At 61.3% G+C, this 26,145-nt stretch overlaps 1 protein-coding gene across 5 annotated transcripts in view; it reads left to right on the top strand.

Moving 5' to 3' along the window:
- Positions 1-26,145, top strand: part of SDK1 (sidekick cell adhesion molecule 1) — a 728,747-nt gene that overhangs the window by 663,289 nt on the left and 39,313 nt on the right. For all 5 annotated transcript variants that reach the window (XM_055410401.2, XM_055410402.2, XM_055410400.2 and 2 more), the window contains exons 29-35: positions 2,040-2,234; positions 3,558-3,759; positions 8,753-8,856; positions 11,083-11,153; positions 17,943-18,078; positions 19,177-19,236; positions 21,161-21,262. In XM_055410401.2, the coding sequence (XP_055266376.2) occupies positions 2,040-2,234; positions 3,558-3,759; positions 8,753-8,856; positions 11,083-11,153; positions 17,943-18,078; positions 19,177-19,236; positions 21,161-21,262 (870 nt within the window). The remainder of the gene's footprint in view (positions 1-2,039; positions 2,235-3,557; positions 3,760-8,752; positions 8,857-11,082; positions 11,154-17,942; positions 18,079-19,176; positions 19,237-21,160; positions 21,263-26,145) is intronic.

The raw sequence follows: 26,145 nt of genomic DNA on the forward strand, positions 1-26,145 counted from the left end.
CTGCAAGAGTGACCCCCGGGGTTCCCCGTGCCTGGGAGGTGCTGGGCAGGTGGCTTCTGCTCCTCCCAGCCGTCTCAGGTGTAGTCATGCCTTCTCCCAATCTGAAAAAGAAACCTGGTCAGCGCAAATCTACCCAGAAGTTCCGTGTGCACACACACGGCCACGTTCGCCCGTTTTTCACACAGAGTTCCTTTCTGCCTCTCTGAGGGCAGAGGGTAGGGTTGGAGTCCCTTCTTCACGAGGCGTGGTGTTTCTTCAACGGCCGAGCTCACTCACCCTGGGGACACGCCTCCCTCTCGAGGTCTTTTTATGATGTTTGATCATGTTCTTGTTGGTGGTCTGCGTCTGCCTCTGTTCGGTTTGTCTTTGCAGAATCAGTTCAGTTCAGTTCAGTCGCTCAGTCATGTCCGACTCTTTGTGACCCCATGAATCACAGCACGCCAGGCCTCCCTGTCCATCACCAACTCCCGCAGTCCACCCAGACCCATGTGCATCAAGTCGGTGATGCTGTCCAACCATCTCATCCTCTGTCATCCCCTTCTCCTTCTGCCCTCAATCTTTCCCAGCATCAGGATCTTTTCAAATGAATCAGCTCTTCGCATCAGGTGGCCAAAGTATGGAATTTCAGCTTCAACATCAGTCCTTCCAATGAACACCCAGGACTGATCTCCTTTAGGATGGACTGGTTGGATCTCCTTGCAGTCCAAGGGACTCTCAAGAGTCTTCTCCAGCACCACAGTTCAAAAGCATCAATTCTTTGCAGAATACCTTTCCTTAATTCCTTGCCGTCGTTCAACTACTTTCGTCCGGGGCACAGGCTGACTTTCCTCCGGTGGCCAGGTGGATACTGGCTGTGTCCCGTCACAGACCCCCACAACCCCTGTGAAACCTGCTGTAGCTGCTGTGGAGGAACCACGTGCCCGCGTGGGTGGCACTGCCCACCCCGCGTCTGATCTCCCGGGTGCCCCCCTAAATGTGCTTAACACAGGCCACACCCTGCGCCTCAGCCTCCTTGTAAATCCCGGCAACGTACAAATGATAACACAACACCTGAAAGCCGGAGTAGAAGCCCTGAGCTTAGAGCTGGTGTAGGAAGGCGGTTTCTATCACTCTGGCAGCAGAGGGTGGGCTTCAGGAGAGGGCGGGGGCTTAGTACGGAAGAGAGGTAAAGGTTTTGCAGTGCAACGGGGAGAAAGAGCAATGACGCAACTGATCAGGACAGCGTCACAGGCACGGGGCGGGGAGGGCTGAGAGAGCAAGGGGGAGGCCCCCCCAGCTGGGCACGCTGACCACGTTGCCCTCCTTTTCCGGGCACCCAGTGTCCAGGTGTCTCATGGCTGCGTCTGCAAGTCCTCTGCCGCTTTCCACGCAGGGAGAGGGGCCTGGCAGGGTCTGGTCTTCGGGGAGGCCTGGTCCTTAATGATGTGACCTCAAGCAGCTGTGGACCCTTGATGATCAGGGCACACGGAGAGACGGTCCCAGCTGAGGGCCCACCTGGAACTGATGTGCAAGCCCCCTCCCGCTTCCTTGACTGCGGGGAGAGCTGTCTCTGGGGGAGCCCCCCACCACGGGGCTGGGGCTTCTGGGGAGTAGAAGCATTGGACTGGCAGGAGGAAGAGGGGTGTGCAGACATACAGACAGACACACGGGGTCTGAGCACAGGTGTGAGTGCCTCCAGGGCGGCCTGCTCGGGGGAGAAGGGCGCTCCAGGCAGGGAGACCCTTGGGGGTTGAGGGCAGAGAAGGCACCACCATCTGCTGCTCCTGAGCGTCCTCCAGGGCCGGGGAGGACGAAGCTGTGCTCACGTCGAGTTCCGCAAAGGGAGAAGGGACCTAGCGCCCCGAGGCCCCCTTCATCCCTGGGTGGGGCCTGGCTTCCCTCTCAAGGGCCCGGCCTGCAGCTCAGACGCCAGCCTGGGAGAGGGAGACAGCGCAGAAACCCAGGGCTTGGTAGGGTGTCCCGGATAGGGGCTGGGGGCTTCCTTATGGTGGAGGGACAGCTGACCAGCGGTCTTCCTGCCCTGCCACCCCCCACCCCAGGCTACCAGATCGCCTACCGCCTAGCCAGCAGCAGCCCCAACACCTTCACCACCGTGGAGGTCGGAGCCACCGTGAGGCAGTTCACGGCCACCGAGCTGGCCCCCGAGTCCGCGTACGTCTTCCGGCTGTCGGCCAAGACCAGGCAGGGCTGGGGGGAGCCACTGGAGGCCACGGTCATCACCACCGAGAAGAGAGGTGAGACCCGGAGGCCCGACTCGGTGTCGGCCAGCGGGGGTGGGAGAGGCCCGGTGTGCTTGGGCAGGGGGTGGGGGTGGCTGTGCGAATTGCGAGTTTATTAAGCACCTCCTGAGCCCTTCCTGGAGCTGGACGCACAGCCGGTCCACACAGCCTGACACTCGCCACAGGCCTGCGTCCTCAGCCCTGATGTCAGGGATTCAAGGAGAGAGACCGCCCCTCCTCCCCCTGCTTCTCCCCTCCTTCCCACCAGAGGGGCCAGAGCCCCTGCCGGCTCCTCACCCCACTCCGCCCCCGGGAAGCAGTTAGGCCAGCCTTCCAGCGTGGGGAGCAGCAGGGCGGAGTGCCCCCCACCACAAGGTGATCGAGAGCCCCGGGCCCCGATTCCTGCCTTTCTCCTCAGAGTCCACGCAGCCCCTCCTGAAGGAGCAGGAAACAGGTTTACTCAAGGCTCGGTGTGACTTAACTGAGTCCGAGAGGAGGTTCAGACGTGAACTCCCTTGGGAGTGGATCTGTTCCCCGGCCTCCAGTCCCCACGTGCCCCTGCCTCCCTGCAGCCCCCATGGCTCAGGGTAGCCAGGCCCCTTCCCGTGGGCCCAGGAGGGGCCTGGACTTGGGCTCTCGGGCTGCAGCGCGGGCCTCAGGGAAGGGAGTTAGATCCGAGCCCCTTGCGGCCATCCCCGTGGGGCCAGCAATCGGCTGCAGCGCCATTTCACCCCGCACGTCCTGATCAGAACCCGCACTCGTCATGATGCACGGTTCAACAGCTACTCCTGCCCCGTGGGGCTTCTCTGTTGACGTCGATGGGGTGAGGAGCCCGGGTGACAGGCGAGTGACCCCCACTCAGAAACGGGTCCCAGCCCTGCTCCCTGCATCCCAGTCCCTACCCAAGAGGCTCAGAGCGGCCCCCAGGCACCCCGCTCCACAGCCTTTATGGGCTCGGGCCCAGGTCGATGTCCAGGGAGGGCAAACCAGGGTTCAAGAGGCGCTGACCCAAAATCGGGAAGAGGAGAGCGTCTGAAGGAGCCTGGAGGTGCTGGCAGCTCCCAGGTATCCTCGGGATGCCTGCACCTGGCGGTGCCCACGGGGAGCGTGGACAGGTCCACCCCAGTCTGCCTGTCTCTGCTGTGAGAGTGGAGCGCTCTGGGTCTAAATGGGGGTCTCCAACTAGGTCCGGCCGGAGTCCAGGACACTCACATCACTGTGGATAACGGCCCAGCGGCCGTCTGAGCCGGGTGGCCAGCACCCCGGGCAGCTGCCAAGCCCGGCCGGAGCCTCTCGGGGTGCCCCTGGCCCTGACCTGGCATCCTCTCTCTGTCACAGAGCGGCCCGCGCCCCCCAGGGAGCTCCAGGTGCCCCAGGCCGACGTGACGGCCCGCAGCCTGTGTCTGCGGTGGGTGCCCGGCAGCGACGGCGCCTCCCCGATCCGGTACTTCACGCTGCAATTGCGCGAGCTCCCCGGGGGCCAGTGGCAGACCTACTCCTCGTCCGTCAGCCACGAGGCCACTGCCTGTGTCGTCGAAAGGTACTGAGAGGGCAGGGAGGGCTCTGCCCTGCCCCTAGGGGCCCTGCCCAGTGCGCCCCCCGCCGGCTCCCGCCCTCCCAGTAGGGAGACCCACACTGCGAGCCTGCGTCTGCCCTCTGGCCGGCCCTCCTGTGCTGGGACCCAGGAGTCCCAAGGCCCACCCCAGCCTCTTCCTGCTTGTCCTTCCGAGCTCTGCTCCACTGGCCCACCCCCAAGCTCCGGGATCTAACGAGGCGATGGGGGTGGAGGCCCCCCAGTCCCCAAGGCAGATGGCGGCCCAGCCTGCCCCTGGCACCGTGTCACAGGCCAGTGTCACAGTCAGGGAGACGACCCTGCTCTATGCTCTGGCCCCGGGTCAGCAAGGCACACCTCTTCTGCCTGCTGCCGGCCATGGCTCCTCAGTGATGGCTGTCGGCAGGAACAGGGCCCCCCATCTGGTGACCACTGGGTGGGGGGAGGCCCTGGACTCACTGTGTCCTGATCCCACCCAGCCTCTTCTTTTGGCCACACCTGCTTGGTGGTAGAGCAGGTGAGGGCTGGGGAGCGTTAAGTCACCTGGCAGGTTCCTCCAGATGGAACCGTCTAGATGGGCAGGCCTGTGGAGTGACAGTCCCCTCAGACAGAAGCTCTGGGCTGCGGAGTTGGCGGTGGTCCAGGGCGGCCCCAGGGAGACGCCCAGCATCACCTCTGTCCTTCCCCTCAGCCCCGACTCCGTGGGCTCACACTCCAGGGTGCCCGGCAGTGGGTACCCCTGTCTTCGTGGGTGTAGAGACCTCGCCAGGACCTCCTAGGAGGGCAGAGGAGGCCAGACCGCGCTTGTCTAGCCCCATGCCGGGTGCTGTGTTACATTCACGTCCACTGCTGGATTAATCCCCAAGATAGCTCGGGAGGGGGCAGGCAACGGGGTCAGAGGTCAGCCCTTGCCTGCAGCCCCACCAGCGAGGGGCACACGTGGCCTCCCTGGGCGTCCCTGCCCCCTCTCCCCCTCGCCAGGCCGCCTGTCAGAGCCCTGCTGAACCCAGTGAGGGGGCGGGGTGGGAACCGGGCCAGGCCTGGAGTGTGACCCTGTCACTTTCCAACATGTGACAGCCAGCACGGGGCTGGAGGAGAAGGGGACGCCTCCCTGGTCTGAGGAGCCCTGCTTACCTGGCACACCACTCGCCAGTGCCCCGGGCAGTCAGCCTAATTAGGATGTGCCCCTGGACTTCAATAGCTCCACCTCCTGTGTACCCGTCAGAAAGAAGGACCATAAAGTCCTGCCACCCCTCCTGTCAGGAACCTCCTGGAATCACAGCGGTGGTCTGCTGGGGGCTCCCTGTGGGAAAGGAGAGGTCCGAGTGTCAGGGCTGACGGGTGAGTCTGGTGGGAGAGACTGTTGCCAGCTTCCTAACGGGCCAGAACCAGGACACGCACCTCCGCCCCATCAGAGGAAGCGTGCCACAGGCAGAACCCCTGGGAAGGGGTGTTTCGTACCACCGTGTAATCTTTTCTCCTCCTCAGGGTCCCACAGCTACTTTTTCCTTTTCTTAAAACATTCATTTTAACATTTTCTACTTATGCCAGTTGCATGAAGTCCGCCAGTGGCCAAAAGTCATAAAACATGTAAACGAAAGTTTAAAACAGAAAGTCTGACCACCTGAACCGCGTGCCTGTACCTGGTGACTGTCGGTCCGGGGCACTGGGGGCGGGCTTGGGTCTGGGAATGGAATTCAGCATCACTGCTCCTGGGATAGTCGCTTCCCATGGAAATGTAACTCAGCGAGGAGAAGGGCCCCGAGCACACAGCACGTGGGCATCCTGGGTGTCCCTCGGGGACAGGGCGGTGACGGCCTGGGCTCTGGTGAAGGCTGCTGTGCCCAGCGACCGTAGGCCCTGCTGCTGCTCTATGGGCAGCCTATGGGGAGACGGGAGAGAGAAAGGAACGTTGATTAAGCGCCTGCTGTGTGACCGGAGTCCTCAAGGCAGGCTGCAACAGAACTTCCCCTGGAAGTGCAGATACCATCACCTCCGTTTCCAGAGATGAGCCGAGTGAGACTCCAGAGGAATTAAACGAGGTGCCCCAGTTGGAGAGGTGGGGCCGGAATCGGAATTCCCACTTGGCCCTCTTCAAAGCAGAGGCTGGAGGAGGCCTGGGGGAGTGAACAGAGCAGAGCCGGGGAAATCGGAGGGTTTGTTCCTCCTCCGTTTTTCAAGTGGTCCTGGGAGTTTTGTTCTACTCAGCAGCAAGCACGGCAGGAGCGAGGGGGCAGGAGGGAGGTGGTGATGACACGTGCTCGGGGCAGAGGGTAGACCAGTCGTCCCGAGGATGGAGACCAGGCTTGGTAACAATGGTTGCCTCTCCAGGGCAACAAGCTGGCTGCTCCCTTCAGGGCTTCTGAGTCACTCTGTGCTTATTGCCTGGCACCTGGCAGGGCTTTCCTGCTGAGACAGGAAGTCCTGCAGCTCAGTGATCCCCAGGGACAGTCGTACGTCCTCTGGAGGAGGAGAGCCTGCTCAGCACGGGGTGAGGCTGGGGGCTCTGATTCCTGGGCCCCTGGCCCCAGTCCTTCCGTCTCAGACCCGGGCCCACTCATCCAGCCGTCAGTCATCCTTCACTGCCCGCGATATGTCTCCGACTCCCCGAGACCCCGGAGTTCGGGAAAGAAAGGCTGGTCTTCAAAGAGCTTGATCTTTGGCCTCAGTTCCCAAAATCCTTAGAGAGCAGCAAAGTGCTCAGTGTCATGTAGTAAGCCACATGCACTCAGTCCAGTTCAGTTCAGTCGCTCAGTCGTGTCCGACTCTCCGCGACCCCATGAATCACAGCACGCCAGGCCTCCCTGTCCATCACCAACTCCCGGAGTTCACTAAAACTCAGGTCCACAGAGTCGGTGATGCCATCCAGCCATAATCTTGAAAGATGATGCTGTGAAAGTGCTGCACTCAATATGCCAGCAAATTTGGAAAACTCAGCAGTGGCCACAGGACTGGAAAAGGTCAGTCTTCATTCCAGTCCCAAAGAAAGGCAATGCCAAAGAATGCTCAAACTACCGCACAGTTGCACTCATCTCACATGCTAGCAAAGTCATGCTCAAAATTCTCCAAGCCAGGCTTCAGCAATATGTGAACCATGAACTCCCAGATGTTCAAGCAGGTTTTAGAAAAGGCAGAGGCACCAGAGATCAAATTGCCAACATCCGCTGGATCATGGAGAAAGCAAGAGAGTTCCAGAAAAACATCTATTTCTGCTTCATTGACTATGCCAAAGCCACATGCACTACCGTGTCCCAAATAGCAGTGCACTGGACACAGTCCACGGGGTCGCAAAGAGTCCGACACGACTGAGCGGCAGAGCACGCACGCACAGGTAATCGAAGGGCTGCGTCTGAACACAGGGTCACTTCCGGGCCCCCACCACATCCCCAGCCTGCACTGACTTTCACGCGTCCTCTTTTCAACCCTCCCGAGAAATTTCCGGGGCAGATAACATCCCCCTGCATTTGTCCAGCGAGCGTTCACTTAGCACTGCCTGGCGCCAGGCCCGGCCAGTGGTGCAAGAGCATCCCTGCAAGTGTGAGCTCACGGAGAGCTGCCACAAGAGGTCTCACGCGGGAGAAGGTCTCACTCAGGAGAAGATACGAAAACAGAAGAAGAGGAAAGCTTTCTGATCACGGCTTCCAAAAATGGTCCTCAGTGTTTCAAGATAGCAGAATCCTTTCTCTAAACAAAGTGTTTCCCAGAAGCGATAACCAGCCAGATGGACGAGGAGCTGCTGTTGGTTGACGCAGCGGGAGCGGAGACCCTGGACGCCCAGAGGGTTCCTTAGAGTTTCAGGGGTTCCTTGGCCCTCAGTTTGAAAACCACTGGTTTACAGGTCAGATGGGAAGCGAGAAGGCAGGGTTGCTTTGAGGCAGGAGGGCTGTGCTTAGACCAAGGTCAGGAAACCTGGAGATGGTCTGGATTAAGGGACAGGGCGGGAGCACCTAGAATCACCTGGGATGTTTGGGTCCAGGAAGCAGAGAGGATGACGGGGCTACTGCCTGCGGCAGAGGGAAGGGGCAGGCGGGGTCCTCGTCGGCTCCCCGTGAGCAGGAGTGGTGCTGAATGGCGTGAGCGGGCAGTGTCCCCGGGGACTTGGCGAAGGTTTGTGCGCCCTCAGCACAGACGGGTTCGTCTGAAGCCTTAGTTGTTGGTGTGGCTCCACGCTGGGCACACGAGACCCCCGGGGATCAGGACCATTTGTGTGGGCGGATGGATGGAGGATGGATGGATGGATGGAAGGGAAAGAGGAAGCCCGAAGCGGCGGCACCAGGAAGTGCATCCGTGTCCCTAAAGTCTCCTCCATGGGCCGAGGGGGGACATAGTTTCCCTGTGGGCAGTCGACATCGTCTTGGTCTTACTAAGGGTTGTTTAAAAGGAGACTCGTCTTCCCACCCCAGCCATTGACCAGTCTCTGCAGAGGGCAGGGGCCTCTGTCCCCTCCCAGTGACCTGGGAATCCTGAGGGCTCCACCCTGCAGAGCCGCCCTGGGGGTTAGATGGGGTCGCACTGGTCAAGCTGGGTACCCTGGCTGGCTCAGTCAGGGAGGCAGGAGGCAGGGGCAGAGCCTAGAGCCCCAGGTCATGGGAGCTGCAGGTGGGAGCCCTGGGGGAGTGGGGAGGGGAGCGGGCAGGAGCTCGAGGTAATTAGAGCCTCTGGAGGAATCCTCCAGCTCCTTGGAGAGCAGCAATTTGTGCATGCAGGAGAGTGTCTCTAATTACAGGAGGTGGCTTCCTCCCTCAGGAGCCCTGAGCCTAAGCTCCATCCCCACCGGGAGTTCTGCGCCCCCTCCGCCCCCTCCCTGAATCTCCTGTCTCCCTAGACTGATCATCAAGCCGGGGCTGGGGGCTGGGGGCTGCGCGCCAGCAGTCCCAGGCCAGCTCACTGCTGCCTGGGGGATGCAGCCCCAGAACGCCCCCTCCTGGGGGCCCCCCCAGCAGGGGAGGGGCTCCGCGGTCACAGGTCTCTTCCATTTCAGGCTGAGGCCCTTCACCTCCTACAAGCTGCGTCTGAAGGCCACCAACGATATTGGGGACAGCGACTTCAGCGCCGAGACGGAGGCAGTCACCACGCTGCAGGATGGTGAGCGACGGGGCCCACTTCCCACTGCTGCCTGTGCACCCCGAAACCCAGGCTCCCAGAGAGGCCCGCGCCCGCCTTGAACCAGGAAGGGGTCACCCGAGGGAGCGGGGGAGTGGCCCTGGGCAGTGGGGTTCAATTAGTAGCAGCAGCCGGTGCCCCTAGCCCAGGGCCGTAAATCAGACTTCAAGGGCTTCCAAACGGAGGGACGTTTCTTTGATTGGCTTCCAAACCCGACGATCCATTAGCATCCCTGACATTGAATAATTTATAGGGTCATTAAAGATAGATGCCATGGGTTAGCTGGGTTGTAAGAGCTTTTCCCCATTTTTCTCATTCATGAGCCATCCTGGTTTTGCCACTTGACAAATGCAGTGACGTGATGGCAGAGAGACCCCCTGAAAGCTCCAGGTGCCTTCCCCCCCACCCATGCTCGGTTCTGCTCAGAGGAATTTGGCCTGAAGATCCCTTGTGAGTTTGTTTGGCCATCGGCAGTGAGACCAGGCCCAGAAGGACAGCGAGGCGGGGTCCTCAGGCCCCGCCAGCGGATAGGCAGGTGCTCGGGACGGCGCACGGCCGCTGAGTGACGACAGAGCCCGGTGGCAGACCCAGACCCTTAGTTCACTGGGTGGTGCTTTGTGACGATCCCCAGGCCTGCCCCGAGCGTCCCTTTCCCCGCTTAACACAGCAGTGGAGCCGGCTTCAAACCAGCCCATCCCCACAATTGATGGCGGTTGCACCAGGCCTCAGGGGTTCAGCTCTGCTCTTCTGTAGCCTGGGGTGTCGGGGCCTCCAACCCTGAGGGATCAGCTGCGGGGTCCGGGGCCTTGCTGGCTGTTGAACTCGCTGAGGTCAGCGACTGCTGACAAGGCCGCCAGGGCCCCACAGTCCTGACCGGAGAGGTGCCCCCCGACCCAGCTGGCAGGAGGCCGGGAGGAAGGGCGGCCCTGCCCTGGAGAAGCGGCGCTTGTCCCCTGTGGCGCCCACTGTATTCCTGCGTTAGCACCCTGCCTGAGCGCTAGTTCTTAGAAGGAAAACAACCAGCAGCTCGTCCGTGGGAGAAGGGCACCCACCTGCTCCCTGTCACAGGCTCGGGGAAGGGGGCCTCAGCCCTTTCAAATTCAAATCACCTCTTTATCTCCCTTTTCTGAAATTGCAATTTCTTTTTGCAGTGGGTTGGCCTTGTGTTTTCATCCTGTGTCTCTTAAGTCCAGCTCTCAGAGAGACCGACAGGCCAGGCTGTCCCCAGGGCTGGGGGCCAGTGCTGGGGGAGGGGCTTGGGAGCACACAGATGGTTTGCTGGGAAAGGGTTTCTTATCCTGAGAGTACTGACCACCCCCCATGTGGGCAGGAACACTGGGTCAGGGCCTTGAGCCAAAACAGCCAGAGGTCAGAGGGGCAGGATAGAGAGTGGTCCCTGGGGCAGGGGGCCTGGAGTGTGGCCAACATGGGCCCATCCCTGGTCTGGGCCCAGAGGACAGGGAGGCCTGCAGGGTGCAGGAGTCGCTCGGAGCTGCTGAGTCAGAGTGCGGAGCAGGCTGGGGGTGCCGGGCACACAGGTGAGGCGGGTGGGGAGAGACTCAAAGCCCATCTCTGAACACTGACCGTGTCAGGCCTCGGGGTGTGGTGGCGGGGCGGCCGGGAGAAGGCCAGTCCGTCTGCTGGGAGCAGACTGCCCAGACCCAGCAGGGGCAGATGTGGTGGAGGGTGAGGCTCGGCCTGCTGGACGTGACGGATACTCCAGAGAGCAGGGTGGGGTCAAACCGGAGCAGGACAGCAGCACCACGGGGACCCAGGCCAGGCCAGAGGTCTCCCCAGCCCGAGTCAGCCCCTTTCCTGACAGTCATGTCCGAGTTTAAAGCCCAGGGCCCTGGGCCTGGCTTGGTCATGTGTCCTGTTCAGAAGTCGCTCTGACCCATGTCCCCCAAAAGAGTGACACCCCTCCTCCTCTGGGGAGGAGAGCAGGGAACTGCAGGAGCACCCCGGGCGCCTCAGCCATGAGAGACCCAGACTCTGCGGGCACCCAGTGGGGCGGGTCCGTGGGCGGTGAGGTCGGGAGGTGGCCCGGGATGAGGTCCCTCTCTCCTGGACACAGGCTGGCGGGCGGGGGAAGGGCGTCCCCAGGGAGGAGGGGCCACGTGCTGGCTGGCTGAGCGCGGGCGGGAACGGGGCCTGGGGGTGCCGGCCCGAGCCCGACGTCTAACCCTGCTGCTTCTCTCCCGCTTCCAGTCCCCGGGGAGGCCCCACGCTCCGTGTCTGTGACGCCGCGCACCACCTCGTCTGTTCTGATCCAGTGGCAGGTAAGACCCAGGGACCCCACGGTGCTTTGTGAACCCCGCTCCTGCAGCAGCGAGCTGACTCAGCGGGCACCTGCCCGACCCTGGGTCAGGCTGGAGAGGCCGGCTGGTGCACCGTGCAGGGCCGGGTGTGAGTGTGACCTCCAAGGCGGGAAGTCCAGCGCCGTGGTGACCTGCACAGTGAACTGGAGCTCGGTGTGTTGGGGCGGGGGGCTGTCAGCAGGATGGCCAGGTGGGCCCCAGCGCACAGCCCGTCTGATGGCCGAGTCATCGCAGGCCATTTCCCCTCTTCTCTGATGCTAAGTGGCAGCTCCTCGGGGTAACGGGAACCTTTCAATGTGAACAAGAGACATTTCCGAGTGTCCTCCCAGTGAACTGGGAGCTCACCGCCGTGGCATTCCGCACTTTCCAGCCTCCCCAGAGTGCTGAGACTGGACGGGGACCCAGGAGGCTTCAGCTGGACTCTGACGGCTGTCCCAGGGGAGCCACAGCTGAGTGGCCCTCAGGGCCCTGGGAGAGGGACGGGGCCTGGCCTCGGCCTGCGGGCCAGTTTGCCATAGCGAGACTCTGACCTCAGAAGCTTCTCTGACCCCAGGCTCCTCCTCTGTAAAAACAGGGGTTCCAGGGTCCCCTCTGAGACCACTGTGAGGTCTCTGATCCATCACCCTTCCATCAGGGTCTCTGGTGGGAGATGGGGAACATTCAACATGGAAACTCAAGGTCCCAAGCACTTCCAGTTCCCACTGTCCACTCACACGATCGACCAAGAACAGATGATCTTCTGGGCAATGCTGAATTCTTCCGGGTACGTGGTTGGTCTCAGACGTGGGTCTGGCTGCCCGTAGCCAGCTGAGCTCGGGGCTGTGGCACCTCAGCCACTCCCGACAGGCAGCTGTGGACGCAGTGCTGGCTGTCAGCCCAGCCCTCCCGCCTTCGCCCCCTGGGCTGCGAGCGCTCAGGCCCAGATGCCCTGTGAGGTGGCGAGAGCCGCACGGAACGCGCTGGGCGTGCCTGTCCGTCAGCGGTCCCCCTTCAGAGCCCAGCAGGAGAAACTAATTGCAAGAAGCCTGAGCAGGAGGTAGTCAGTATGATGTACTGTGGAAATAAATGCCTGTCAACTGCCATGCGATTGAAGTATAATTAAAATTATGAGTAATTTACTAAATCAGAGCCAACAGGACAAAGGGACAACGTTTAAATATAGATTTGCATTCCAAACAAAATGTTTCACCTGTAAATCTTTTTTTTTTAGTAATTTGTTTTAAAATGCAAGCACTGCCTGTAATTCCAAGGCCACTGATCCAGTTGAATGGGCCATCCATCAGATTTGATTCCTCTTAGTAGGATGATCAGCATTCAAAACCCAACATTCAGAAAACTAAGATCACGGCATCCGGTCCCATCAATTCATGGCAAGTAGATGGGGAAACAATGGAAACATTGACAGACTATTTTCTTGGGCTCCAAAAATCACTGCAGATGATGACTGCAGCCTTGAAATTAAAAGATACTCCTTGGAAGAAAAGCTATGACAAACCTAGGCAGCATATTAAAAAGCAGAGACATTACTTTGCTGACAAAAGTCCATCTAGTCAAAGCTGTGATTTTTCCAGTAGTCATGTATGGATGTGAGAGTTGGACTATAAAGAAAGCTGATCACCAAAGAACTGATGCTTTTGAAGGTGGTGTTGGAGGAGACTCTTGAGAGTCCCTGGGACTGCAAGGAGATCCAACCAGTCCATCCTAAAGGAGATCAGTCCTGAGTGTTCATTGGAAGGACTAACGCTGAAGCTGAAACTTCAGTACTTTGACCACCTGATGTGAAGAACTAACTCATTGGAACAGACCCTGATGCTGGGAAAGATTGAAGGCAGGAGGAGAAGGGGGTGACAGAGGATGAGATGGCTGGATGGCATCACCGACTCGAGGGACATGAGTTTGAGCAAGCTCTGGGAGTTGGTGATGGACAGGGAGGCCTGGCGTGCTGCAGTCCACGGGGTGGCAGAGAGTCGGACACGACTGAGCGCCTGAACTGGACTGAGTGGGATGATCAGTCTGTGCCTTTCACGCGTCCAGCGCTGTTGGAATCTGAGGATTTGTGCGTATATTCTAGACAGCATGGCTCTGTTCACACTGAGTACCGCTCACACTGGGCGTTCGTGTCCCTGCATTGGTCACAGTTAAGCCGGCTGTTTGGAAACCTGCAGCGGGCCGCACAGTCTGTGACCCACATGCGTTTCCCATCTGGTCCCCTCTTCCAGATTTTCTCTGAGTGGATTTTAAGGCCGTTTTCTAGCAAAATTAAAGTCCCAAGGGACAGATTGCATCACGTGCAGTGGACTCGGGGAGGGGAGACTCTGCTGTGCAGGGCGCCTTCCTGAGAGTGTGGTGCAGCCCCCGGTCAGAGGGGACGCAGGGGCCGGGCCTCTCTGGGACATCGCCTGGCCTCTGTTCCTTTCTCACCGCCCGCTCTGTCATCTGTGAGGACCAGCTCCGGCACTGGGCTCTGAGCACCCAGAGCCTCCATTCCCTGCCGTGAGCCCCACACACATCAGTGAGAAGACGGCAGGGGAGCAGCCGGAGGGAGGTAGGAGGTGTCAGGATGGCCGGTCCCCGCCCCCACCCATCAGGGCAGGCAGGCCATTATCCAGGTGGCACGTCCTCAGGAATGCAGGCTCAGGTGTGACAGCTGCTGGGCTTCAAGGGCAGGTGCCTGGAGCCAGTTCTCTAGGGCCTCCCGTGCCCACTGAGCCTTGGGCTCAGTCCAGCAGGCATCAGAGGGAACCCCTTCTCTGGGCTCCAAGGAACAGAGGTAGTGGGAAGTCCCAGGCTTAGGCCCCAGGACAACAGCAGTGGAAGTCCCGCTCTGTCTCCAGCTCACCCTGAGACCCTGGACTCCGTGTGGACCCTCCCCAGCCCCAGGTCCCGCCACCCACTGCCTGCCCTGTCTGGGAAGGCCCGCTGAGCTGGTCCCAGCCTGTCCCCTGACACTCGGCCAGGACTGAGGCTCATGGTGTGAGTCCTTCAAGCCCCAGCTTTCGGTCCTTTTCCTGCCCGCTGGAGTGGGGGGGTCAAGGCCAGTGCACTCTGACCAGGTCATCTGCACTTTAATAAGGGCCCCTTTCCCAAAACTGAAAAAACACCCCAGGCCCCTGCAGACCAGCTGGTGGAATTTCTGATTTGTAGAAGGCAGGGTGAGGCACTTCAGACACTTGTGTTGTAGCTCAGGGCATCTCATCAACCTGCGGAGCCGGTCGGCGCTAGAGGCAGGGCTGGGTGCAGAGCTTGGGTGCAGGCAGGGCCCTCTGCAGCAAGGAGCTCTGCTGACCTCCCGGGGGCCTCAGCCAGGCGCCTTCACTGCAGGGGGACTTGTGGGGTGGGGGCCTCAGGACCCTCCCTCAGGGGTCACAGCTGTGGGCAGCCTGGGACACAAAGGGTCAGAGGCCCTGCGACCGCCAAGCCTCACTTGGGAAGGGCGGTGGAGAGCACGTCACTGAACCTGGACCTTCTCTGCACAGCTTAGGTGTCAGGTGGGGAAGCGTCTCCCCTTTTATTCTGACATGTAGGCTGTTCCGTCTGTTGTGTTTTTTAAGAAGGGGGTGAAGTAAACTTTGTCTTACGTGTTGCGGTAGTCGTGCTTGAAGGAAGCCTGGGAGTGAGGACTGTAAGTTGTCTCAGCTGTAGCCAGTAAGAAAACCAGGGCTAGAGTCGGAGTGGCAGCTTGTGGGCTTCCGTCCTTATGAGGAGATGCACATGTGTGCATTACACACACACAGACAGACACACACACGATTTGCACGTGGCACTGATTAGCAGTAAGCACTGCATAGTGTCTGCCTTTACCGCATGGAACCAATTTTTAAATAGCAGAGGGTCGTGCAAAACAAAAACACTTAAAGCTATCTGAAGCAATCCTATGAACTCAAAGGGAAGGGATATAAAAAAAAGTGTATCAGAGGATCTGAAACGCTGCCCTCCTCAGGGCGGGGCGGCCTCGGGCCCAGGCTAGGAAGCAGAGGGCTGGAGGTTCTGTCCATCAAAATCGGTCGGAATGGAAAGGGCAGAATGAAATAGAAACTGCAACAAGGAACAGAGCCTCTCTCCCGCTCCCCACAGGCAGACCCCCAGCGTCACCCCTGTTCTCACCTCCCTTCCTGAGCGCACACAGCTCCCTGAGCTCCTAGCGCTCTGGTCAGGTGAGGCCTCGCTTTGGGAATGGTTGGGGCAGAGGGCAGCAGGCTTGCTGCTGGAGGAAGTGGTCAGTGTTATGGTTCGGCCCGGGGCCCGGCCGGTCACCTGCCCCGCCCACCTGCCCCATCCGCCATCACTCTCAGATCGTTAGCTCTACAACCGTGAGGTGAGTTTAAAGATGTCTCCACCCGTGGGCGTCAGGAGAGTGGAGCGAGCGCTGATACGCTGGAAACATCGGGGTCCAGTCCCAGACCCGCGCAGGAGACAGAGTCTGGCAGTAAAGCGGCTCACACGCCTGTCTGGTCTCTCAGCGTCTGCGAAGGTGATGTTTCGCAGTCCAGTGTCGTCGGGGTGGGCTTGTGGGCTCCTCTGACCAGAGGGACGCGCGTGGATCCTGAGGACGTGGCGAGTCCACTCCAGTTTTCCAGGCTGGCGTGTCTACGTCTGACGGGAAGCGTGACCAGCCGCAGCGCTTTGGGCGCGGGGACGCGGGGGTGGGGGGGTCAGAGGACTCGGGAAGTGGCGGGAGGGCGCGTCGGGGGCCGCGGCAGAGCTGCCCTGCAAACCCCTGGGCTCCTGTGGTGAAAGCCTGTTGATTCCCGCTCGTGCGCGGGTGTGTGTGGGCGTGGGAGGGGGCGCCCTGGCTTGTGCGCTGCCCACTGGCGAGTGTGAGGGCAGAGAGCTGTCCCCTCCCGCAGGGGTCCCGAGTTTGGGACCGAGCGCAGCCAGAGGTCACGGAGAACGGACTTACCTGCGCATCCTGGTCCCCGCGGTGCCGCCTGGGTTCAGGGACTGAGAGTTGAAGGGTGTGAGTTTGGACAGCAGAGCGCCTGGAACCAGTCGCCCTGCCCCACACAGTTCCGAAGTCCAGAGTCCAAGGTCAAGGTGGCGGCTGACTGCAGACACAGGGAAGCCTGCTGCCTGCCTCTTCCCTGCCTCTGGCAGCCGCAGCAGGCCTTGCCGCTCCTTGGCTTCTAGACGCTTTTTTCTGTCTTGACCTCTGCCTTCGTGTGACATTCTTTCTGTGTCCAAATGTCCTCATCTTATAAGAATCTTTGGGTCTTTTTCTAGTCTCAGCATTTGTTAAATAATTGCTAGATTCTATATTGCCTCTTAAAATGTGTTTTGTCTTCACGATCCATCACGCTGAACATCCAGGTGCCCGTGTGAATCAATTATCGTATTACCCGATGGTGTTCACGAGTCCCAAGTCTGCCAATTTGTTTGCAGGCAATCTTATTGTCAGCGCCCTTCAAGCTCGAAGGCCATCCTGTTGTCTTGGTAGCATTGAAAAGACCCGGAGAGGATTGGTCTTGGCATTTTGAGGGGTGGGGGAGAGTCAGTCCCAAGCTCATGTTTGTAGACCTCCAGACTGCGCATACCTGAGTGTCCATGTGGGGTCAGTTTCTGGGCGTATGATTGCTGCGTAAAGACCTGGGCAAGTAGAATGGAACTGCCCTCCGGGAAGCCTGATCACCTTAGAGCACTCCCTTCCAGCGGTGCCCTCTTCCCAACTTGATTGCATCTGCAGTGAGACCCGAATCCAGATGAAGTCACTTTGCAGAGACCAGCGGTTAGGACTCAGCATGTCTCCTGTGGGGGCACAGTTCAACCCACAACAGGGGGACTTGCCTACAGTGGCTGTGGCATCTGCTTGGGCCCCAGAACGCTCTTGGTCCGTCTGTCCGGCTGCAGTTTGGGAGGTTCGGTCCTGACCTGCTGAGGACCCTAGAGTGGGAAGCAGAGCCTGTAGCCCCCAGCACCAGGGTCAGTGCCGCGGCCTTATTGGGGTTCCACGTGGAGTGGGATGGCCTGCCTTCCACGGACAGACCTGTCACCCAGCTGGGGACACCCTTCTGAGGCTTACTTATCAACAGAAACCAGCCAAACGGGAAGGGGAAGTCTGGCCGGGCCCTCCCTGCACAGCGGCGGTACCCAGAGGGGAGCGGTTGCAAGGTCCTGGGCTCACACACACAGGCTCAGACTCCCCCACCATCCGACCTCATCTCCGAGTCACCCATCAGCCGTCAGCAGCCTTCCACTGGGTTCTTAGGAGTCAGACAAGGCCCTGCCTCACCATCGACCGCTCTTACACCAGCTGAGGTGGCAGTAGTGGGGGTGGAGGGCAGTCCTAGCCCTATACCTGTCAGGCAGGGGGCCCACCTGGCAGGCAGAGGGGTCAGTGAGGGTCCCAGCAAGACGGCCACAAGCCCGGGTGGACAGGGGTTTGGGGACTGAGGGACGGGGTGGGTCAGTAGTGGACAATGCAGGACCAGGCTGCATCCATGGCCCCCTGCGGTTCCGGGTTTGCCGGGAACGGGCAGTTTCCTCTCCGTCTGTGACCTGGCCACAGTCTCCGGCCCCGGCCCTGGGGCTTGGGTGTCCAGGCTGGACAGGGAGACACGCCCGTGCCCACGCACGCAGGACCAGGAGGCCCAGGTTCTGTCCCCAGACCCCACCATTCCTCCACAGTGGGACACCTGCCTGTCCGCTTGCCAACAACCGAGGCCCCTCCGCTTGTCTCGAACCAGCGACCCCCCCAGACCTTCCCACGCGGCCGGCCAGCATGCAGCCAGGCCCCTAACCGTTCTGTCTTTGCAGCCCCCGAGGGACGAGAGCCTGAACGGCCTCCTGCAGGGTTACCGGATCTACTACCGTGAGCTGGAGTACGAGGCGGCCCCCGCCACCGAGTCCAAGATGCCCAAGATGCCCTCGGCTCTGCGGGCCGAGCTCACAGGTGAACCCCCGCTCCCCCAGCCGCGGCAGGGTGGGTCGCAGAAGCACCATGTCTGCCCAACCCAGGCCTGCTGGGAATGGCCGTGGGGACCAGAGAGGGTGCGACTCTGCCCCTCCCCAGCACCCCAACAGTGTGCAAGGTCCTGGGCACAGCAAGGGGACCCAGGAAGGCTTCCTGGAGGAGGAGCCACCTGAGGGGTCTGTCGGGGTCAAAGGATGTCACGGAGGATGCGAGGGGAAGAGGGTGACTCAGGGCCGGGGGAGGCAGGGGTCAGCTGGCCAGGGCGGGGGCTGAGCCGCGGGGGCCTGTGTGCCCTGGGGAAGGAAAGCCAGGCTTCCGGAGACAGCAGTGCCGCCCCATGTGGAGCTGGCCTGGGGTGCTGGGGCCCGTGGAGCCAGGCCCGAGGAGGCCAAGAGATGCCCCCAGCGCCATCAGAGAAGACACCCGGGCCCCTGGCACCCACGTGCTGGGGGCGGGGGCAGGGCGGCCAGGGCACCGGGTCTGGCTCTGCCTGGGCCTCTCCGTGCGGGTTACATGCACTACACTCAGCCCCCGGCTCCCCTCTGGGGTCAGTGAGGGGCTGCAGCTTGGCCCCGACCCCACGGGGGGAGGACCTGGCTCCACTGAGACCCCCACTCGCGGCGTCTCCCCGGGTGCCCCTTGCCGACGCCCAGCTAGCCGTGACTGTCCCTCTGGGCTGAGTCACACAGACCCTGGAATAAGAGGGTGCAGGGGTCTGTGTACCTGCTCCCTGTGTGTCAACTGGTTGTCCCCGCCAGCCTGGGGTGCTCAGCTGAGCACGGAACCGGACGTGCTTGCCCCAGGACCAGCCAGTCCCGTGGTCCCCAGTGCCGCTTTGCGCTATATTCTGCCAGATGCCAATTCGATCCGTTTAATCAGAGGGGAGACACCCCTCCTCTTCCGGGGGCCTGGCTGGTTCAGGAGGCTTCGCGGGGGTCCCCGTGAGCAGACAGGCATGTGGTGGCCCACCGCTCAGAAGGCAGAGCGGCTTCCCGGCCAGGCCTCCCCCGGCGTCTGCGGCCCGTCCTGGCCCCGGTGATCCCCCGCACTGACGGCCTGTCTGCTCGCCCCTCACAGCCCAGAGTAGCTTCAAGACCGTCAACAGCAGCTCCACCGAGACGGCCTACGAGTTAACACGTGAGTGACTCTGCACGTAGCTGGCGCAGCCTCTCGGCAGACCGAGTGAAGACCGGCTCAGATTCCCGGCTCTCGTTCCTGGGGCCCCCCACCCCGTCCCGCTAAAATGCTGCTTCGTGATGGGCCAGGACCACCAACAGGGAGTCTCTAGACACGCAGGCTGGGCAGGGTTCCCGACAGCCGGTCTCGGAGTTTGGGGCGGAAGGAAAGTCAGCGGGCAGCTCTCTTCTCTAACCCTGTCAGCTTAATTTCAACCCCCGTTTTAGCTGCGGATTTACCACCTTCACCCCTGTTCCGTGCACACTGTCGGGCACCCATCCCCACCGCCTGCCTCCAGAACCCTCTCATTTGCCCCCCACAAGGCTCTGCCCCATTAAACACTGGCGCCCCCGCACCTCCCCAGCCCCACCCCAGGCACCCACCCCCAGCTTCCTGCCTCTGTGACCCCGACGCCTCCAGGGACCTCGCAGCAGGGGAATCGCCCAGCGGGCCCCTCTGTGTCTGCCGGCTTCAGGCCTAGTATCCGCCTCACTGCAGCACCGGGGCCTCCCTCCTCTCGGGCTGGGGGGCGGCCACCGCACGCACAATCCGGCGCTTGTCCATCCGGCCTCTCCTCCTCCTTATCAAACCGCCGTGCTGCCCCTTGGATTCCGGCCGGGGTGGGTTTCAGTGACCAAGTGCAAAATTCAGGGGCCAAGCTGCAGTTCAGTCACTGGATCAGAGAGCAGGTAATGCAGGGGAGGAAGAGCCGGCCCTGCCGGGCCCCGCAGGTGCCAGCGCTCTGCCAGTTCGTCCCCCGTCGCCCCGGCCACCACCCAGGGCAGCCGACCAGCCCGGCAGCCAGGGCGGGGCTCACGGAGCTGTGCCCTCCCCCCAGGCACCGCATTGTCCGACGTGGGCCGGCTCGCCTGCCCCCTTCTCGCCTCGCTGTCTCCTTGTCTGACCACCGAGTCCCTCCTGGGCCGGGCGTCTCCCAGAGGTGGCCTCTCCAAGGGGTCGTGTGAACAGTCAAGTGCAGGCCGGGCCCCAGTGATGAGGGCTCCCTCCCCGGGTCTCCGCCCAGGCCTTCCAGTCTCGGGTCATGACTCTTGGAAGGGGTGTCCTGGCCACGCCCCGCTGTCCCCTCTGGTGTGTCTCTCTGGATTCCTGGCAGTCACACGAGGCCCCGAGTTAAGACGAAGCGAACCTGGTGGTTTCTCAACAGCAGAGCTTGACCGTAGGGGCAGGATCTTGACCATTAAATGTATCTATGTTGGCAAAACAAGGCCTGTGAGGTCTGAATGGCCACGTCCTGGGAAGAAAAGGGCATGAGACGCCAAGCCCATAACGCAGGCCAGGCAGCCACACATGAGCTCTGCACTACTCGATGTGGCAGGAACAGCTGATTTTTTAAGCCAGAACTTTCTGGAAGGGTCTCCCAGGCACATGACTGTCCAGAGGTCCCATGTATGTGTCTGACCATCTGAGCGCAAGGTTCCCGCAAACCGTACCTCCCAAAGAGGGGCCCGCTCTGCAGAGGTCAGTGAGTGCGACCCCCCAGGCCCTCCCACCGTCACGTCACAGAAGGGGTCAAGTTTCCGCCCACGAGGTCGAGCGGCGCCAGGGTCTTGCTCCATCTGCTCTTCCTCTCCAGGAGAGGTTCCGGACCAGAAGGCAGGCCCAGGGCAGGCTCTGTGTTCTTGACTCGCTTCCTTAGACGAGGCGCTTGCTGCCACCTTGCCCCGAGTGCAGAATGGCTGTGACTGCCTCCCCGGGCTCATGGGCGGGTAGGGGGCGCTGCCAGACGGAGGGCGGCCAGCCCCTCACAGGCTTCTCTCTGCAAGAAAAGGCTCCCTCGTCCCCCCAGGGGGCACTGGTCACAGAGGGAGCTTTCTAAGAAAGGGCAGGGCTCCTGCCTGCTGACCCTGTCCCCTCGCCCTTGCAGATCTGAAGAAATACCGGCGCTACGAAGTGGTTCTGACAGCCTACAACGTCATCGGCGAGGGCCCGGCCAGCGCACCAGTGGAGGTCTTTGTCGGCGAGGCCGGTGAGTCCCGCCTGGAGCTCAGGGGCCAGCAGCGTCCCCCTCATCGAAGGTCGGGTTATGGGAGTTCAGGAGGCTTCCGGTCACGCTGGGAAGAGTCCTTGGCCAAGGGCTGGGTGTCCTGGTGGCCCCAGGAGCAATCAAGTCTTGCTTTTGAGACGCAGGGGTATTTAAGGTCTGGAGGCGTCGGATTCCTCAGGACCTGCTCTAGGGAGCCACGCTGTCGTTCCTGTGGGGACGGGAATGCGGGACCCTGGGTGCCGGGAGGGGAACGTTTGTCACCCACTGTCTCTGGCAGGGCCTGAGTGCTGGCCCTGGCCCTGAGTCAGCCTGACCACCTGTAACAGCCGCTCCCCCGTCTCCGAAAGCCACAAGGATCCACGTTAGTCCCCCTTTCAGATACGACATGGCCCCTCTGTGGAGCTGACACACAGGGAGACGTCGTATCCCACGTTGAGATCAGAGTGTGGCTTTGCCCAGCCCCCCGCTGCCCTGGAAGGAGGGCATTGCCTGCCCTCTCCCCATGGAAACCCCCCCTGCCCCGGACCCACGCGCACACACACACATACACACATACTGCCCCACGGACGGCCGTCTCCTCTGATCTTGGCATGTGGCTGAGATCTCTGCTGTAATCTGTGGGTACAGAATTGGGAGGGTGAACAGGGATGGGGACCCAGGCTTTCGGAGGACAAAGGCTGTATTCTCTGGGCCAGCCACAGGACGCATCAGGCGACTGTGTAGTTTGGAGAGGTTATTGTCAGAAACGAGCCAGCACTGAGGGTCTCTGGCTTAGCAGGGTTTTTCTGAAAGAGTCGCACAGTATTTTCATGTAGACAAGGATAAACCAGGTGAGCCCACAGCAGAGACAGTGGAGGCGACCCCGGCCTCTGCGCAGGAGTCTGTCTGCGGAAGGGGTGGAGGTCACTTAGAGGCTGGGCACTCCAGGAGGGCGTGGGCCTGGCCACAGAAAAGCCCACACAGGCCGGGCAGATGCAGTATGCGCCGTCTGCAAGAGCAGGGACTCTGGAGCCTGGTGGGGCGCCATGTGGGCAGCCGTGCCAGCCCTGCCGCTGGGCTCAGGGTGCGCACAGCCGGCTGGCCAGGACCCACAGAACTGACCCACCTGCCCATCAGCCTGCATCCCAGGGAGAGGACCAGCAGTGGGGCCCGGGTGCTCGGGACGGGGCCTCATCCCAGGACCCGTGCAGTCATGTGGAGAACAGGGCTGGAGCCCGAGCAGGAGATCCAGGAGATCCGGGGCCGTAGCAGCCAGCCGGACGGCCGTGGACGTCTGCCCCCCTCCGGGCTCACGTCCTGGGTCTGTGGTTGTTTGTTGCTCGCTTTATGGTGAAGCACGGTTGACACAACACATGCCGTCCTTGTAGCCGGCAAGCATCCAGCCCCGGGGCAGGGAGCATGTTCACTGGCCGAGTGGCCGCCGCCCGCCTCCCCCGGCCCCGGCTTCTCCCCAGACAGGTGCCCCTCAGCCGTCGGCAGGCCCCCTCCCCAGCCCCCGTCGGCCCCTGACTTGCTTCCCATCTGTGGACTCGCTGCTCTGGGCGCTCCACGGACATGGGCCAGAGCCGCCTTTGTCCCCTTTACCTGACTTCCGTCTCCCAGCGTGTTTCCCGGGCTCACCCGAGGTGCAGCGGGCGTCAGGGTCGGTTCCTTCTCACGGGGGCGGGCTCTCCTCTGGGTGCAGACTCCACGTTTGCTGTCGGTCCCTCGGTGGACGCCTGGGTTGTCTCCCCGTCTTGGGTGCTGTGGTGGCGCTGCTGTGAACCCGGGCGGGCCGAGTCTTCCTCCCAAGTGGCAGGAGGGTGTCCGTCAGCTGCTTCTGTGGGTGGGTGGCCTCCAAACAGCCTCCAGTCAGGAAAGCAGAAGGCAGAGCCCAGGAAGAGGCCAGGCTTCCCCCTCAAGCTGCCCCCCAGGTCGGGCGGATATTCGGCCCTGGAGCATTGCTCGGCTGTCCGTGTTTATGCCGCCAAGAACATTCTGGAAGGAGGACGCCATGCTTCCAGCACTGCTGCCACGCACCCTTGGCCATCCAGTCTCTGCCTCTCGCAGCCCAGGGGCCCTTGTAATGCGTTCCTCCTGAGTTTGAGCTGCTCTCAGGCCTGCAGAATATGAACCTAAATGGGAGCAGTTTCCATTCGCTCGGCCGGATGCTTCATCATCCTGACTATTCGGCAGGGAACACTCAGACTTGTGTGAAAACTGCCCGAAAACAGCATGTTTCCCAAGTCAGACCTGCAGGTCTGAGGGTCACCTCTGCCGGTTCCCGGCTCTGATGCTGGGCCTGTCACTCCACCTCTCTGAGCTCCAGCCCTGAGGACCACGGTGCAGAGGGAAAAGCAGCAGGCAGGCAGTGAGGAGATGGGGGTCCTCACCCCGACCCTGCCTCCAGCTCGCCTGTCCTGCCTGCAGGATAAATGTCCAGGACACGCCTGGACCAGGGCCGGTCGGTAAGCGGTGAGCGACTGAGACCCTGCAGGTTCTTGATTAGTCTCGTCGTACAGAACAGCGAGAGGTTGAGAGTTAATGATCTTTGGGTCCCCTCTAGCCTGAATATGTAGCTTTTAGATCTCAGAGAGAAACGGTAAAAACCTTTAGGAGATCTCTCATTGGGATTGATTTCTGAGTCATTGAGCATTGCAAATTGGTAAAAATAATATACTAGTAAGGACTACAGCTTGCAGGAGATAGAAACCCAAAGAGGCTTAAGCTGAAAGAATCTGTTATTGAATCACGTAACAGAGAAGTCAAGGAGCCTGGGCACAGCTTCAGGCGTGGCTGGATCCAGCTAACAGGCTGTCCCTATGCCCCTTCTCGGTTCCCTCTCCTCTCAGCTCACCCCTGTCTCAGGCAGGCTCTCGTCAAGGTGGCCCAGCGGCTCCAGGCAGCAGAAAGAGAGCTTCCTCCCACAGGAAGGAAACACCTCTCCCCCAGGAGCCCCCCGAGGGGGGCAGACCCCAGAGGGAGATGCGCCCCCAGGACCCTGCTTGTCAGAAGGATGGCATGAAGGTGTGAGTGCCAGGAGCAGGTCCCTGGAGGGCATCGCGGGTCCGTGATGACACCTCTGGGCAGCTCTCGGGTCACACAGGCTCTCCAAGGGGAGACGTACATCTAAAGGTGTCAGCACAGGGTGACCCAGCAGCCCTCCGTCTCCATGGGGACAGAGCCCACACAGGAGCAGCGCCGCATCCGCCTGCAGGCGAGGTCACCTCGGGGACCCATTTGGGGACACCGCGCACGCTCCTTGCCGGCCGTGCTCTGCTCTCACACCGCCCGTTTCGTTTCAGCTGCAAGACCCTTCACGTCCCACATTTTCTCCAATTTTACAAACAGTGAAGCTGTACTCAGGAATTGGACAGACTCCCCACATCCCGCCGTCCGAGCCCAGGGCTTAGACTCCGTGTGCAGGGCTTTCCCCGCAGCCTCCAGCCCCCGTTCCTGCAGCCTGGAGAGCACAGCATCAGTTTTTTGGAAAATGGTTTTTGTGACCAGTTTCCTGCTTCCCGTTAAGCCTCCTTGGAGCTGCGTTTGGTTCTGGCTCAGCAGTGCGGTGCAGAGGAGGCAGAGGGGAGGCCGGGGCCAGGCCCTGAGGGGCAGATGGCAGCCGGGGCGAGAAGCGCTGGGCCAGCGAGGGGTGGGGGCTGAATTCCCTGCCCGCCTCCCCCTCCCCACCCCCAGGCCCCCGGAACCTCACCACAAGCGGGGGAAGGAGAGAGGCTCAGAGCCAGCTGCCTGGGTTTACACGAGGCCGAGTCCACGTGCCTGCTGAGTGCGTGACCTCTGGCGGGTCGCGGGGTCTCTCTGGGCCGTAGTTTTCCTGTCTCTAGCCAGCGTGCTGAGTCACTCAGTCACATCTGACTCTTGGCAGCCCTATGGACTGTAGCCCACGAAACGTACTGGACGTTCTTGCTGGGAAATGCCTCACGGGTCATCGGCCAGACTGGTGTCCAGGGGGAGAAGTGTAGCCCTCTCCGGGGGACTGTCCACAGGGCGGGCGCCACCCCACAGTGGGGCAGGGTGGAGGGCAAGGGACTGGATGGTGAGCAATCCTGCCCGAGCAGTGGGCACCCCTGTGCTCCCAGCCCTGGCCATTTACCAGACACCTTTGCAGATGATGTTTCCTTTCCTTTCCATGCTGCAAGCACACGGGGGCCTGTCCGCCCGCCGCCCTGCAGCTGAGGTTCTGAAAGGCTCTGGTGCCAGGCCCCAGTGAGCCCGGGGCCGCAATCAGGGGTCCGAGAGTCGGGGCCCGGGAGCCAGCACCCCCTTCACCAGCACATCCACGCAAAGCCAGGGGCAGCCGCTGTCTTCCCTTGACGCCACATGGTCACTGGGGGCCAGCGAGCCCGTCCAGGAGCCAGTGGAGCTGGACAAAGCGCTGGTCTCACTGCTCCTTGGGACCCACCCGCCCAGTCCAGCCTGCAGCTCCCAGCTTTGCAGGGCTTCCTGAGCACTCAGCCAGAACCCCAGAAGATTCCAGAAATCTCTGGTATTCCACCACCACTGTTGGGTACAAGGAGCCTGCAAAAGTCCAGAAGCATCTCTATCCCCGCCCTAGTTGGCCCTTCCTGCAGGACAGTGGGTGATGGCCATGGGTCAGCATCGTCTGCCCGGCCGAAGCACCCGGGGAACCTCTGCCCCACACCCCAGCCCGGCCCCTGCCTCCAGCGGCATCCACATGTCAGCTAATGCCAGACTGCCGGGCCAGCGGGCTTTTGAAAACTGATTTCATGCGCTTTAACACGGCATTCTGAGCCGAAGCTCACATGCACTGTCCTCCACAGATAGTAAAGTGGGGAAACAAAGAGATCACAGCCCATCAGACGCCCCACCAGCTTCCAAACCGAACCCTTCGTGACAAACAAGGA

This window comes from Moschus berezovskii, chromosome 27, assembly GCF_049115385.1.
Source record: "Moschus berezovskii isolate FMDL1 chromosome 27, NW_MosBer_1.0, whole genome shotgun sequence".
NCBI classification, from domain to species: domain Eukaryota; kingdom Metazoa; phylum Chordata; class Mammalia; order Artiodactyla; family Moschidae; genus Moschus; species Moschus berezovskii.